The following is a 15,925-nucleotide window of genomic DNA, read 5'->3' as shown; positions in this document are numbered from 1 at the left end:
GGGTCAGCTGGGGTCAGCTGGGGTCAGCTGGGTTCAGCTGTGAGGTCAGCTGGGGTCAGCTGTGAGGTCAGCTGGGGTCAGCTGGGGTCAGCTGCCAGGTCGAGTGCAGAGGAATCATTGGACAATGTGTAAAAGAATAGCAGGTTCAGAACAGAGTTGATAGCAACTACATTACATTTACTTGAGTAATTTTATTATGAAGTACTTTTATTCTTACTTGAGTAAAATTTCTGGATTTTCTTCCCACTGAATGAAAATCAAACATGTTTCAACCAGAAACTCTCCATATCTCTGCAACTACAGTTAAAGTTTCTGTTAAAGGTTCAAAAGTTTTTCACTGGAAGAAACTGATTTGGAAAAAAATTATTTTGCCTGATTTTGTTATTTGTTGGTTACTTATTTGAATTATTGTCATTTTCATCTTTAAAATACCAAAATTTCCACTTAACTTTAAATTTAAATCGATGTAATTTATAAATATTAAATTATTGATTATTTCATCTGTCAGTAGTTGAGGAAACTTTTACCAAATACTTTTTTACCCTTTAACTTTTTGGACGGCTACTTTTTACTTTTACTTGAGTACAAATATGCTGAAGTATTTGTACTGTTGAGAGGTAAGAACATTAATATTAATGTTTAAAAATGTTTCACACTGTTTGTTTTGGAAAACACAGCAGAAATAACCGCAGATTGATTTATTTATAAAATTATGCTTTTATTATGAAATCATGTTGAAACCTGAAAATCAGCTGCAAGGAAATAAAAACATGATAAGATGATGTAAAGCTAAAAAACTGAAATTAAATCAAATTCTCTTATTTCTTCTGGAAAGTTTTTGAATGTTTGTCAAGTTTGTTAGTTTTGCGCATTTTAACAACAGCAAGTATTAAACATGACAAAAACAAGTAATTATGAAACAAACAATAAACATTACATTTTGTCAAATGATCCCATCAAAATCTTCCAGAATGATCAGATTTATTGATTATTATTTATCAGAGTGGAAAAGTTCAAGTATCTTGGGATCTTGTTCACGAATGGGGGAAGAAGGGAGCGGGAGATCGACAGGCGGATTGGCGCAGCGTCTGCTGTCAAGCGGGCGCTGTACCGGTCCGTCGTGGTGAAGAGAGAGCTGAGCCAAAAAGCGAAGCTCTCGATTTACCGGTCGATCTACGTTCCCACCCTCATCTATGGTCATGAGCTTTGGGTCATGACCGAAAGAACGAGATCGCGGATACAAGCGGCCGAAATGGGTTTTCTCCGTAGGGTGGCTGGGCTCTCCCTTAGAGAGAAGCTCAGTCATCCTGGAGGGACTCAGAGTAGAGCCGCTGCTCCTTCACATCGAGAGGAGCCAGTTGAGGAGCATCTGGTCAGGATGCCTCCTGGACGCCTCCCTGGTGAGGAGTTCATGTCCCAGTGGGAGGAGGGGAAAACCCAGGACACGCTGGAGGGACGATGTTCCTCTGCTGGCCTGGGAACGCCTCGGGATTCCCCTGGAGGATCTGGAACAAGAGGCTGGAGAGGGAAGACTGGGCCTCCCTTCTGAAGCTGCTGACCCCGCGACCCGACCCCGGATAGAAGGAAGAAGATGGATGAATGGATTATTTATCAAAGGCAGCGCTAAAGTCTCCATTTACAGGAACTTGGTGTTTCGGATGTTTTTCAGTTTTCTGGAAGTTTGTTCCAGATTTATGGAGCATTGAAGCTGAAAGCGGCTTCTCCATGTTTGGTTCTGGTTCTGCAGAGTAGAACCAGAACCAGACCCAGACATTAAGCTTGAGGTCTGGAAGGTTGCTATGACAACAGCAGCAGATCTTTAATATATCCTGGAAATGTTCTTCAGCTGACAGAAGGCCGACTTTGTAACCGTCTTTATGTGTTTCTGAAGGTTCAGGTCAGAGGTCAGCCTGAAGCTGTGTGTGCTGACTCTAGATCTATAACTCTAGGTCTGTAACTGTAGATCTATAACTCTAGATCTGTAACTCTAGAGCTATAACTCTAGATCTATAACTCTAGATCTATAACTCTAGATCTGTAACTCTAGATCTGTAATGCTAGAAGTATAACTCTAGATCTATAACTCTAGATCATTCCTACTTAATAACTTCAGTGTTCAGGAGAAAGTTTTTTCTCATCCACACATTGATCTGTTCTCAGGATCTGTTCAGTGATTGGATGGGGTCAAAGGTCACTTGGTGACGTCATGATGAGCTGAGTATCATTATTCTAACTGATCGATTATCTGAGTTTGCATTAAAACCTGATCAGGTGTTCCTAATAAACTGGACCGGACTCAGAACAGGTGATCCCAGTTGTAGCTAGTGCGCATGTGTCGTTCCCCCCACCCACTCTTAACCCGCCCCTTCCACGCACGCGCGCACGCACATGCCTATATAAGGCAGCAGAGTGAACAGATTGTCCTCCCTCTGATGCTGATCCTCTCTCACCTGAAAGCAAACAGTCTGTTGCGGGGGGGGCATCAGGGAGGGGGGGCGGGGGGCAGGAAGAGATGGAGGATGAAGGGAGGGAGCGCATGCGCGCTGCTCTCCATCCGCTCCGCATCTCCCCCTCCCTCCCCTTCTCCTTTTCTGCAGCATCAGTACCACCCCCCCCCCCAATCACCCCTCCCCTTCCCATCAGCCCCCCCCCCCCCCCCCCCTCCCTCTCGCTCCGTTTTCCTGCCGGGCTGCTGCTGCTTTGCGCGCTGCGGGGCCACACTGCGACCGCACCGAGGAGGAAGAGGAGAAAGGCGCGGAGTGAAAGAGGGGAGAGATCCACTGAGGAAGAGGCAGACCGAGCTGAGGAGGAGGGCTGATTCACGCACCGTCACCGCACGGATAAAAACCCCTCCGAAGCAGCAGCAGCAGAAGGCGGAGACGCGTCACACCGCGCTCTTCCTCCCTCCATCTCTGCTCCGTGAAGAAGAGGAGGACGCCCGGAGGGACCCGCTGGGATCCGGTGTTGGACAGTCCCCCTCCCGCACGGACCAGGGCCGATTCCCCGCACTCTAGCAGCCAGCTCGGCGCCATGAAGGACCGCACGGCGGAACTGCGAAGCGTAAGCTGCTTTTCCTCTCCCATCCTCCCGCTGGCCTCCATCTTCCTCCCCTCCCCTCCTCTTCCTCCTCCCGGGCCGCCGCAGCATCTCGGCCTGCCTGAGCGCGGCGGCCGGAGGATGCGGGGAGGGAAAGCCGCTGGACCCGCGCTGCTGCGGGTTCTCGGCGGCTCTGTGGAGGTTCGGATCGCGCTGCGGCCCGGAGCCTTTCATGCTGTGAATACAGAGTGTGCTGCAGCCCGTAATGGAGTCTGTGCGGTGTGAGCGGATGATGCGTGGCTGCAGTTTAGACTCTTTTTATTCTGATTATTTGCGGGATTTCCGCCTCTGACGGCGGATTTGAGCGGCTAGACGCAGAGGCCCAGCGCCGCCGCTCCGCCGCGCCACTCGGGTTTTAGAGCTGCATGCATCACGGGAACGTGGCTTGAAACGCACCCATCCGAACTAATTCTAATTCGGGCCGTGCGTGTCCGTGCATGCGTGTGAGGAGGAGATCTGACCGAGGGAGGAAAAAATGCAGATTTTCTGTTTTCTACACCGAAGGAGGCCGCATCCGGCAGCCCGCCGCCTCCCTGATGGAGAGCCGCGGGAATGTGGAGGAGGAGGGATGGATGGATGGACGAACAGTTGGATGGATGGATGGATGGATGGATGCGGCTCTCCTCGTGCTCCTGCTCGGGTGAAGGTGGGAGGGGGCGATGGGGAGGCCTTCCTTGTAGGAAAGCCTCACCCATTTTATGACTGTGCGCCTCTGCGCCGGGTGAGAGCGGCGCTTTGACGCGCGGGCGGCGCGATGCGGCGTTTCTGGATCGCCTGGAGCGAACAGCTGATGCTGGCGGTTTGGGCGGATTGATGGGGAGGGGGGTGGGGGGGTATTTGGGGAGGTGGGAGGGTATCACGTCAAGCAGTCATTCTGCTGCAGCTCCACGCGGGTCCCTCCTCCCCCCGTGGGTTCATCCAGGTTGAGATGATCTGAGTTCAGCAGTAATTCCTATTCTGTTGCATTTCTTCTTCATCTCCTGTCCCTCCGTCAGGGTGGGGGATGAGGTTAGGGCGAGGGGGATCAATAACCTCTGATCGGTAAATCAGCAGCTGGATGTGGAGCCGAGGCCTCAGCAGAGTTTACTGCACTGCCGTCCCTCAGCAGCTTCTCTCATCTTTCATTTCATTTCTTCTCCTCCTCCAGTAATCATCTACCAAGACTTGCTTCTTTTTCTGAGCTCTAAATTAAAAGTCCAGTTAGGAAATTTTCTCTGTGGATTCCTCTACTCATCATTCCAATGATCGGCTTTGACTTGAAATATTTGATCTGGATATAAAAAACCTGATTGGATTTCCAAACCGAACCTGGAAAAGTTGAACCAGGTTCTGGAAATCTTCAGGTTGCTGTTGAACAGACCGGAGTAGAAAGATCCTCCTCCTCATCACAGCCTGACATGAGAGGGAATAAAAATCTGGCTGTTTGGTCCGTCACGGCAGACTTTACTGAACAATAAACTGCAATAACTGCGATAAACATTATTGTTGTTTTGAGACCATTTTCAAGTAATAATAATAGCAAAAACAAAAATGCAAGTATGTCCTGGCAAAAACCAACAAAACTTTGATTCAGTAAAGAACTTGCAGACACACAGGAACATTTTCTGGAGGATTTTGGAAAACAATCAGGTCAAGGGTCAAAAGACATTAAGCTTGAAAAATAAGTCTATTCTATGGTTTCCAAATGTATTAGCAGAGAATCAAGCGGCAGGAACCGAAAGGAGACGTGAAAAATGTGGTGATTTGTTCACTTTGGGGAATGTGTGTCGGGTAGAGTCCTAGAAAAGGGACAGAGATCAGGAGGATTTCGCTACGATTGGGCCAAGATTTCCTCACAACTCGGTCATGCTGACTTAGGCTGCAGTATTGCAATCAAACTTTGCTGCTCAACCAAAGTCTGCAGCTTGTAGCGTCTTTTCCTGCAACGTCTCCACGCAGCATGAAGAGACGGACAGAACGCACCGCAAACTCTCTGGAAACTCTGGAAAACATTTGAAACATCCAACATGAAACACGACATTCAGAAACAAAATGCAAAAAACAACCAAAACCATAAATAAAATAGATTATAAACTCTTTAAGTCAAAAAGTGACGATCAGCGTGGAAATGACGGAGCTCATTTTAATCGATCAGGCCATGAACTGATTGATTATTGTGATGATTAGTTTAGCTTTACTTGGTGTTCTGCTCCCAGGATTCAACTGACAATTATTTTAGTCATCAATTACTTTATTGATTATTATCCATCATTAGATCTACTAATTATGACAATTAATCAATTGCCAGAACAAGAGATTATTCTGTTGATAATTCCAACGATTAATTAATAAATTAACAGATTTCCATCTGCAACTAAAACATCCTCCTAGAATCCACATCTGGAGCTCGGGCCTCCACTGAACATCGGAACAGTGGAGAGATTATTTGGGATTATTTTACGGATTAACTGATTGATAACTTTACAGATAAAGGAGCTTAATACAGAGAGTCTGAACCAAGTAAACTGCTCTAAGTTAGTTATTCCTACAGCAAATAAAATTCTTTCTTAATCGGCCAGTTAACGATTAAACAATTATTAAATTAGTTGATTATTTTATAATCGATTAATCGTTTCAGCTCATTTTAAAATTTTAAACACGGAACTTTTTTTAGCAGATTAAAGTAAAGAGCTGGTCATCACTTCTGGTGTCTGGCAGAGAAACTCCATTTACTGACGTTTTTCCTCCCGTCCAGCAAAACCCAACAGTGAATCCGATTCTCCGACTCATCCCAGTTTTCCTGATTTTATTCCATCTTCGTTAAGTTTCTCCCTCATATTCAGGGTTTTCTTATCCCATCATTTCTCTGCAATAACTCACTTTTATTCCTTCATACATATTCCCCTCTCTGCTATTCCATTTATTCTCTCAATTTGTCTTCCTCACTTTTTGTCTTCGAACTTACTCATTCCTTTTCTTTCCTTTTTCACCATTTCACACCCAGTCATTCCTCTTCATGAAGTAAATTTGTGTTTTTAATTTCTATGCACTGTCTTTGTGAAGCATTTTGTTGCACTTTTCACAGATAAAATCACAAATGTTAAATGGACTGCATATATCTAGAGCTTTCCAGTCATATGGACAGTTTACAGCTCTTTACTATAGAGCCACATTCATTCATCCAGATATGTTCAGTACACAACTCTGTGTTAGCTTCTTTGCCCAGAGGCAGATATATAGCAGGAGGAAGCTGGAATTAAACCCACAACTTTCAATTTACAGAAGCAAGGCTAAAAATGGAAAATAAAACCAAAAGTCTGGCTTTAGAACATGTTAGACATCATTAAATATTGATAAAATAATTAAAATGTCACTTTAATTAATGTTGATTAACTGGTCGCTATGTCTGACAGTGTCATGCCAAGTTGAAGGGTTTTGTAAGTGATGTAATTATGGGATTGCTAGGGCAAATGTAAGCGCTACAACATGCATTAGAGGTTTGTAAAATAGAGACGTTTCCTTGATTGCTATATCAAACATTGCTTCTTAAAACATCAACACTCGTCTTATTAATAATTGATTTGCTGGTTCTGCTGGTTGCTGCAGCCGCATGTCGACAGTATTTTAAAGAGCTGGAAACCATATCTGTGCACATGGAGCGACAGACGGATCGTTTGTGTTTGTTTGCAGCAGAGTGTGTGATCGCATATCCTGTTTCATTTTCATTGACTAAAACGGGGGAGTTGGGACGGGGTTGGGCGGTCTGTGCTGGGACATAACTCACTGGTGATGGATGGATGCTGACTTTATTATTATTTCTGAAGACATTTCCTGACATAAACTGAGTTTTCACACTGAAATATCACAAGTTTTCTGGTGGTCCCACAACGTGACAAGACCCCACAAATTAGCTGTGTGTGCTGGGCCCTGAACCGCACATAAACAAGTACAAAGGTGTAAGTTTAATACAACTGATGTGTGCTGTTGTTTCCATAGTATAGTAAATAGATATTTCATAAAGTTTCAGTTCAGTTTCATGTCCAATCCATACAAGTACCATCAAGCATGATGAAGCAGTCAGTCCAAATTAAACAATTAAATTAATAATTCCTTAAAATTTAAGCTTTCATTTTCAATTCCCTTTTATTTCATGATAGCTAGTTTTGTGAAATTAAATTAAACTACTCAGTTCATCCAATTTTAATCATTTTTGGTCAAATAAGGTACAATGCAAATGGATGCTATCTTAGGGTATTTCTAATATTGTATAAAAATGTAGGTGGTTAAATGAAAAACATGCAAAATGTTCACATTTTTCCCAATTAATCAATCAGAATAATTGATTCTTAAAATAATCAGTTGCAGTGCAAAATCCAATAAAATGAACTATTCTAGCTCTTTGCACTATTCTTAAATGATTCAGTTTATCTATATACAATCCAATTCAATCCATTCATAGCTCAAATTATTTCAGAAATTTCTAGTTTAGTTTAAAACACTCTAATTAAAACATGAAAAACCAACTTATATAATATTTGCAGTTAATCATTTACTGTTGTGCAGTTCCATTATATTCTGTTTCCATAATAACAATTTTAAAAATGTTATCATCTCAGTTTGTTTCATGGAGCTTATTAAAAAGGGATTATATTTCTATAATTTTAATTATTTAAAGTTCAATTAATCACAGTGCAGATTTTAAACATCTGAAAGCTGAATTAGAGTTTGAACGATTATATATCAGGAGAGCTAGCGAGTGATCGGTTAGGGTCCTGATCCCTGCTGGGTTCAGACGGTAGCAAAGCAGCCTGAGGCGATGAGAGCAGCACCGTTTAATGATGACGATTAAAACCTAAAGCTGGAGAATATCTGAGGTGACATGAGGCATCCTGACAACATGAGGAAACAAACGGCTAAAAATGTGATCACACCCTGTCAGCATGTTTTCAACCCAGAACGTGTTTTTCTCTAGTTTCTGGTTTTTACTTCCTCTATCTTGTAAAGACACATTTACATCAAAATGCAGTGGATCCAATGAATACGCTCAACAAAAAGGCCTCTGCAGAATTTCCCTGACGTAGTTGGACGACTCAGAAGTAAAGCTGATGGTTTTGAATACAATTGCATTTAGACCCGTCCGACAGGATGAACCATAGCATGAAGGCAACAATCCAGCAAATCATTTAGTATGATTCAAATTTCTCCATTTATTGATTCACTCATCAAATACAATCAATTGATGTTGACAATTGTGCCAAATATTGGGTATTTGATCAAAAATAGATTCTTGCTGATGAATTACAAAGCCCTTAAGAAATTAGATCAATACATTTTGATAAATATATAGAATTACTCATTAATTGCATACATTTTAAATCTAATAAAATAAAATAAAAAAATGCATTCAAAGTTTCTGGCCAGAACATTTGTCTTCATGTGTTTCTGGTACGCCTGTAAAACTGGCGCACAAGCAACTTCCGCTAACGGTGATGAACGACGAAGATGCTTCTCTCTGGTCCCACTGGGGTTCATTTCTGCTTCTAAACAATCTGACTGGATGGTGGAAAAGACTCAGGTGTTCAAGTTGTGCTAAAAGGAGTTAGCCTATCAGTGAAGCTTTGCTGGCCTAAAATAGCATCTTAATGCTAAAAATGTAGCAGCTATCAGTAATGTGAGCGTCCATAGTCTGCCTTCCTAAAGAATCTCCTTGAATGATCAGGACTTTCTGAAACTCTGGAACGATGAATGGACAGAATAAAAGTTTGCTCCAATCTGATGGTTGAAGAACCTGAAGAACAGAATAAAAACTATAAATATCTTTGTTTTTTAGCTCCAATGTTTATTTATTCAATAATTCAGCAGCAGAAATGAGTCTGAATTGAAAATGTTGCTCATTTTGTCTATGATTTTGAATAAAATTATTGACAATTAATTACAGATCCTGCAATTAACTCCATTAAAAATGTTAAATGAGTGCCACCACTAATAAAAATGCTTCCTCCTGCTTTATGGAGACAAATGGACTTCCTGGTTCAGACGATGGAAACCAAACAAAGCCGTGTGTGCTCAGTCCTGGATAAGTGGTCTGGTTTGTTCTGCCCTTCTGGCGGCTCTGGGCGGGTGGGGCTGGGTTCGTCTGACTTTATTTACTTAAAGAACACACACACACTCACACACACACCTGCTGTGGTAAGGCATGCAAGGACACTTTGATTGCTCCGATCAGACTTTCAAATTGAGCTGCTGCACTTCCTGTTGTATGAAGCTTTCAAAATAAAGCTGTAGAGACTCTACCTGCTGATCTGCTTATTTGTACATTTTAAGGTCCTTGAAGGACAAATTAAATATTCAAAACCAAGTTAAAAACAGTTCAGTTTGTACTTTACATTTTTGACTATTCATTATGTTTTATGGAAGATATTAAACAAATCAGACGTCCATTCATTGCTCACTAGTTTCTTCTGATGATCATGACTCAGCGTGTGTGTTGGTGTTGGTTTGATGTCTGGAAGTTGCTTTAAAACAGTCATGAAGAGGCCGACTGGGCTCAGACCCAACGGGCCGCAGTCAAACCGGCCCAATGTTTGTTTATGTTTTTAGTCTCAGCTCAGCTGCAGAACACAGAGATGCATCATTAACATTTCACTCAGTTTCTGCAGATAAAACAGCTGCAGCTTTAGTCCAAGCTGTGAAGCCATCAAGTCTACAGCCGAAAGGCGCCGACGGGCCAAACGTCTTCAAACCACCAGAGAAAAAGTCCAGTCAAACTGACCAGAGGACCGAATCTACACCAGAGTAACTGCTGGTCACCGTGGCGGAGCTTGGTTGATTAAAAGAGTTTATTGCAGTTTCTGAGATGAAAACTAAGTAAAAACTTACATTTTTGTATACAAAAAAGAAACAAATGATGAAATAAGACTGTCAGATTTAATTTTAGTCATGTGGAAGTAAAGCAATTTAAACAACAACCACAAGCTATGTTGTCAGGCTAATTTTAAGAGAACTTTTAAAATGTCACTGGTTTGGAATGAGGCTAAGCAGAATGTGATTTTGTCAGATGCTGATGCTACGCAGGTTGCACCTTAGCATGAACCACAAATCTCAGAAAGAAATCCTCCCTTCCAACTGGAACTACAAGCATCACTTCAGCCAAAGTTTTGAAATCAGGGGACATTTCTCAGATTGAAGCAGTGAGTAGCAGGGAAGAGTCTCTGAGAGGATGCACTCCCTCTGCCAGATGCTCCAAAGCCTCCAACGCCTCGCCAGCTCCCGCCTAGCAAGATGCTTTTAGTTCAGTCTGCAGGTCAGAGACGATGTTCAGATGTCTTCTGTTGAAATGTTGAATTTTCCCATCACCGTTTAAAGAAAAATGGAAAATATTCAGTTAACATAACCGCCGCTGTGGACTGAAATTTTCTGAGTTTGGTGCCTCTGGTAAGGCACAGACCCACCAGTGGATGGAAACACATTTGCTGCATCAGTAAATGTGTTTCCATCACTTCTTTAGAGCATTAGCTCTCTTAGCCAAAAGCCACCTCAAGTTAAAACATTTTTGCAAAATTGAGGAAGTTATTTAGAGTTTTGCCATTTCCAACATTTTCCAATGCGACACCTCAAAATGTACAAAATAAACAGTTGACGGAAACATGACTAGTGGGGTTTAATCTATAAAGCTTGTCATATTGATGACTTCATTTTTCAAAACTATTTAGATTTTCTTTTCTTCATAAGGCTTTTTTTAGTCTGTGTGCTTCGAAATGCTGATCACTTTATCAATATGTGAAATGATTTTCCCTGCGGCAACAAAAGAGCAGAAAAACAACTGATCTGTACGAAGGCTTATTGGACTAAATCTAGACTAAACCTAAAATGACAAGAGGATTGACTAAAACTAAGTTAAAGTCTGCGGTGAAAATGAACTGCAGACTCGCCAATATTCCAATGCGGTAACTGTGACGTGTTGAGCTGCAGTAAAATCTGCAGGATTTGAACCCTGTTGGTGTTCCTGCCTCAGTGGTCAAACAGCAGCCACATCAAGGACGAACTCAGCGTTTCTGCAGGCGCACAGAGGTCACTTTCACCGCTCCGCGTGCAGGAATCAGGGAGCAGGACTGGAAGCTGATCAGAAGGATGCAGAGCGACACGTCAAGGTCGCTGCACAAACGTTCAGGCTGGAGGAGGAGACAGGTTGGGAAAATTCAGCAGGAACTTTACCCCATCGATGGGTTGAAGGAGAACGGTCATGTTCACTTAGCAGGTCTTCAGGTCCAATTCCAAATGTATTTTTTGTGAACAGCTTCTGACCCCAAAGAAGCGCAGAAGAAGAACATAGCCATCCCCCCTCTGTTTACGGCAGTAAAGATGGCCGCCGCAGCACTCTGGATAGATCTTAAGGTTGTTGAGAGCGACAGCATGGCCACCAAGCTGATAGGAAGCTAACGGCAGCGCCCTTTAGCGGTGCACTGACTGCAGCTTCTGACCCGGTTCTGTTTGGATGTGGAGTCGGACCAGGAGTGGTGGGGTTGGGTTGCGATGCCTTCACTGACTCAGACTGATTTCAGGTCATTATTATCATTTTCAGACATTTTTTACGTCCAGATTTACCATCTGTCTTCTTCTGATGCAGAATCATGATGCATGTCTCACATGAACAAAGTAAAAGTCGGATGAAATGCGATATGAACGCTCAGGCTGCAGACGCTTAGCAAACTATTGGATATGATTTTGTTCCATTTGTCAGTGTGTGGGTTCTTTCTGGGTACTCCAGTTAGGAAACTGGTTGGTTTTTGGTCTCCCTCATTTCCCTTTGGTGCGTCTGCATGGTTGTTCGTCTTGTGTCTCTGTTTCCTTGTGAGATTTATTTTATGTGGTGCGCTTGTGCGTCTGCTCAGAAGTTTCAGTTTCATCTTCATCATTTTCTGCTTCATGAAGGAGACAGTAAAGAACAGCAGCGTTACCGAAACCATCTGAAGCTTTGTTGGAAAGATGAGAACATTTCTTCTTCAACATGACAGAAGGGTTAGAGGTTGTTCTTGTGATCATAATCCATGATGGCTGCACCCAATGATCCCGAGTAATTTCATTGAAAATGTCGTCTCTCAGGATTATTTTTTGTATTTTATTATTCCCACTTTTTTTAAATTTACCTGCAGAGCAGTAAAACATCTTGTCTGATGGGTTTTGGATTTTTTGACAACATTTAAAGTTTCTCCTGAAATTTCCTGAGCTGCTTTTAACAGCTTTGATTTAAATCCCAGAAATCTTCAGATGCAAGGAGCAAAAACGCTGAATAATAAATGTAAAAATATACAAATCGCCTCATGAATAATGATTGATGAAATATTGAAAAATATGTAAATATTTTTTGATCCAAAGCAGAAAAATTAAGCTATAAAATAGTTTTATTTTGTCTGTCGGCGTCTCATGTAGGTTTTTTTTCACAATCTGCACAAATACTGGATTCAAAATCTTTTAAGTGCTGAAATTGCAAATTATGACTTTCATTTTTCTTTTGCATTGAAATATTGTTGCTAGGAGTGATTTCTCCGCCTCCTGCCTGGCAGGTTGTTTCTTTCAAACAAAGATCTGGAAGTTTGGAGATCATGTCAGATTTTTCCGTTTTCAGGACATTTTGTCCTCATTTTTAAAAAGCAGAGCCGGAAAACCCTCTTCCTCTCTGAAAACGAGCTGCCAGTGAAGATGCTCTGACTTTCCTCCATGCATCTGCTGACTGAAGGCAATCTGGAGCGTGGAAGCTGATTGGTCCGTCAGACGGTCATGTGACTCATGGCTGCCTTTGCTCAATGGCCTCTGTTGTCCCTGGCCTCCTTTATGTGTGTGTTGTGTGTGTGTGCTGTCATGCATAATAGATGCAACCCTCCCCCCTCAGCAGCGCGGCGAGCATCTTCTTCTCACCCTCCTCTTCCTCATCCTTTAAAGCTCGCTCGTTTGTTCTCTCAGCCAATCAGAGAGCAGCTCGTTATCGTAGGTTACTGTCAGGTTTTGGTTTCTGGCTTCACGCAGAGAGACGGTGATGTCATAGTGATGTCACGGTGATGTCACAGAAGATGTGATCGTTTTACAGCTCCAGTAGTCTTTCAGTGACGGTCAGACTGATGAAGAGTTTTGATGCCGTCAGCAGTCCGATAAATGAAGCTGCCAAAACCTAATTATGGTTCTGGTTTGTTACACAGAACTGCAGCATCAGCACCTTTTAGGGTTCAGTTATTATCCAGGTGATGCTGAAGCAGGACTGCTCTGATTGGTCAAGCTGCAGTGGCTCTGCACAAATTTCTGAGTATTTTTAACCAAAAATTTAGATTTTCCCATTTTCAGTTCGTGTGGTTTGGAAGGAAAATGAACTCATGTTTCAGCTTCCCGTTTGTGTTTTGAAGAGAAATTCATAAAAATATCCGCACAGTTCTGATGCCGACGTTGGTTGGACCTGCGTCTCTCTTCACCGTACGAAGTCTCATCATCGTTTTAATGTAACTATTTATCCCAAAAGGAAACTACATGCCATAACTCAAACTATCCAAAGACCTTCAATGGGTCACAGGATGGTGATGCTGCGGGCCGGAAGTATCATCTCCAGTAGCAGTCAGTCTTATCTGAAGAGGCCTCTGACTGAAGACTGTTGCTGTGTGATGCTAACATGCTAACAGCTCAATACACAGGAATCAGAGACGAAAATCCACATCCCGATGACATCATCAGTTGCTAATCCTTTACTTTGGCTGCTCCTTTTTAAATCCTCTGTATCGTTAGAGATGTTGGAGTAGGGGATAACATCCTCCTCCTCTCTGTGCACCATGAAGCCTCCGTTTCAACTCCTCTGGCATTAGGGGTCAAAGTTCAGGGATTATTTGAGCTTTTGAGATACTAATCAGCTGTTCCCAGTTGTAAAAACTACACCTTGTTTCCATGGCTACACATTATAATAACCTGTGTATTTAGCACCGCTATTAAATGTTTAAGCTTTTCTAAAGAGAATATCATATTAGCTTGGTTGTGTTGATGCGTTGTGACGAGCTTCGCCATCGAGGTCATTCAACGTCCCCGTTCGCTCGGCGTTCAGGTTTCTCACCGCGTGGCTCAGCGTTTGTTGCTGCGCAGCGAGAAGGAAAGAGGAGACGAGCTGCAACGCAGGCGGAGAAGTCAGATACTTGTGATCGGCAACAAGAGACGCTGATCGATCACCGATCGTACGCTTTTTCACGGAAATCGGCCGATTATGATCGGTGGCCGATCGATCGGAACACCTCTATAAAATATTATTAGTGTCTCGAGGAAACATCCATGTGGAACTCCAAACCTAAATTTGTCTATATTCAAAAATTCTCTGTAATTCATCGCTGTTTGAATTCCCATTTCTTCCTCTGACCCCACCCTGATTCCTGGGGTCACACTGTGCCCCAGAGGAGGATTCTGGGTAATAGTTTCAGTCCAATGGGCTTTAATTTAAACAGAAATGTGTTCAATTAGCAGAAAACTGAAAAAAGTCTAAAATCTGTGTCACATGTGAGACAAAAATGAGGTTTGGGTCGTTTCCAGCTGCAGCCTGAACGGTAACATGCTAATGCTAACGGCATGGCTCTCTGGGGAACAGGAAGTGGAATCAGGACGCTTTAGAAACAGGAAATGGATTGTCGTAGAGAACTTCCTGCAGAAGGAACCATTAACATGTTGGAAAAGGTTTAAATAATTAACATTTAAACACATTAATGTTAATTAACTTCACAGCAGTCAGCAACATTGAACGGTTCATGAAATTAATTTGTGATAAATGATGATGATGATGATGGTGGTGGACATGAAACCACCTCATCATCATCATCATCGTCGTTTCACCCAGAGACGGCAGGAAGGAGGGAGGGAATGAATGAGCAAACAGAAAGCAGGTGACCCAGTCAGGGTGTGCAGGTGAATGAATCAAACAGCCTCAGCTTCACCTTCACACTGACAGGAAGTGAGTCACTCACCTTCATCATCTGAGCTGCCTCATCCTCCCACCTGTGAGTGAACCCTGCTGAGGTCACATCAGGTCAGTTCAGGACAAACATTTCTTCCTCCAGACGAATGTTTGACATGTTTCTGTTGCATTTCATTTATTTTAAAGTTCTTTATGTCTGAGGAAGTGATTATGTCACAACTTTTCACTCAGAATTAAATCCATTCAAACAGAAAAAAATAAACAAAGGAAACCAAATAAATGTAAATAAAAATGAAGTCAATTGTAATAAATAAATATTGTAAAAATAAACATTGAATAAAGTAGAAAATAGACAAAAATATATAAAATATAATAGATTCATATTTACTTTCTTGGTGATTCTCATCAGTTTTAAATTTTTTTCAGTCTTCGCTCTGTTAGACTGGTGATGGTTAGAGGCATAAAAGCAGTTACTAAAATAAATGGTAGTCGATATAAAGTCCTCAGACAGACAGAAGGACAAGAATGTGTGTGTGTGTGTGTGTGTGTGTACAAAGAGTCTTAATTATCCAATTAGAGCCTCACCTAATTAATTATCTGCTAGGAAGCCACTTTGTTGAAGTTTTCTGTTGCTTTCTGAGCTTTGGTGGCTTGTTAAGGAGGCGGTTAACGATGCAGCATCTGTGAATAAATCCCAGGTGTAGCGTTGATGCTCAGGTGAGCTGTAACACCTGATGTGTCAGGTATTGATCCTGCTTCAGCTGTGCAACTGCTGGAATCTAGCAGATGTTTTTAGAAAGAAGAAATCCTTTTTGTTGAAAGATATTTAGAGAAGAAAATCCCAGTAAGACAGTTGGGCTGATGGGCTAAAACTGTAAAATATTCAGTAATCGGCTCCGTTAGTCTAAAATCCTTCTG

The 15,925-nt window shown here is 42.3% G+C and overlaps 1 protein-coding gene across 1 annotated transcript in view; it reads left to right on the top strand.

Annotated features, from left to right (window-relative positions):
- The first annotated feature begins 2,661 nt into the window (after positions 1-2,661).
- stx1b (syntaxin 1B) overlaps positions 2,662-15,925 on the top strand; it is a 52,094-nt gene continuing 38,830 nt past the window's right edge. The window contains exon 1 of the mRNA XM_028041756.1: positions 2,662-3,060. Within this exon, the coding sequence (XP_027897557.1) occupies positions 3,031-3,060 (30 nt within the window). The 5' untranslated portion in view covers positions 2,662-3,030. The remainder of the gene's footprint in view (positions 3,061-15,925) is intronic.

Source organism: Xiphophorus couchianus, chromosome 16, assembly GCF_001444195.1.
Source record: "Xiphophorus couchianus chromosome 16, X_couchianus-1.0, whole genome shotgun sequence".
NCBI lineage: Eukaryota > Metazoa > Chordata > Actinopteri > Cyprinodontiformes > Poeciliidae > Xiphophorus > Xiphophorus couchianus.
Note: the sequence above shows the minus strand (reverse complement) of the source record. Positions and strands in the feature narration are given on the sequence as shown.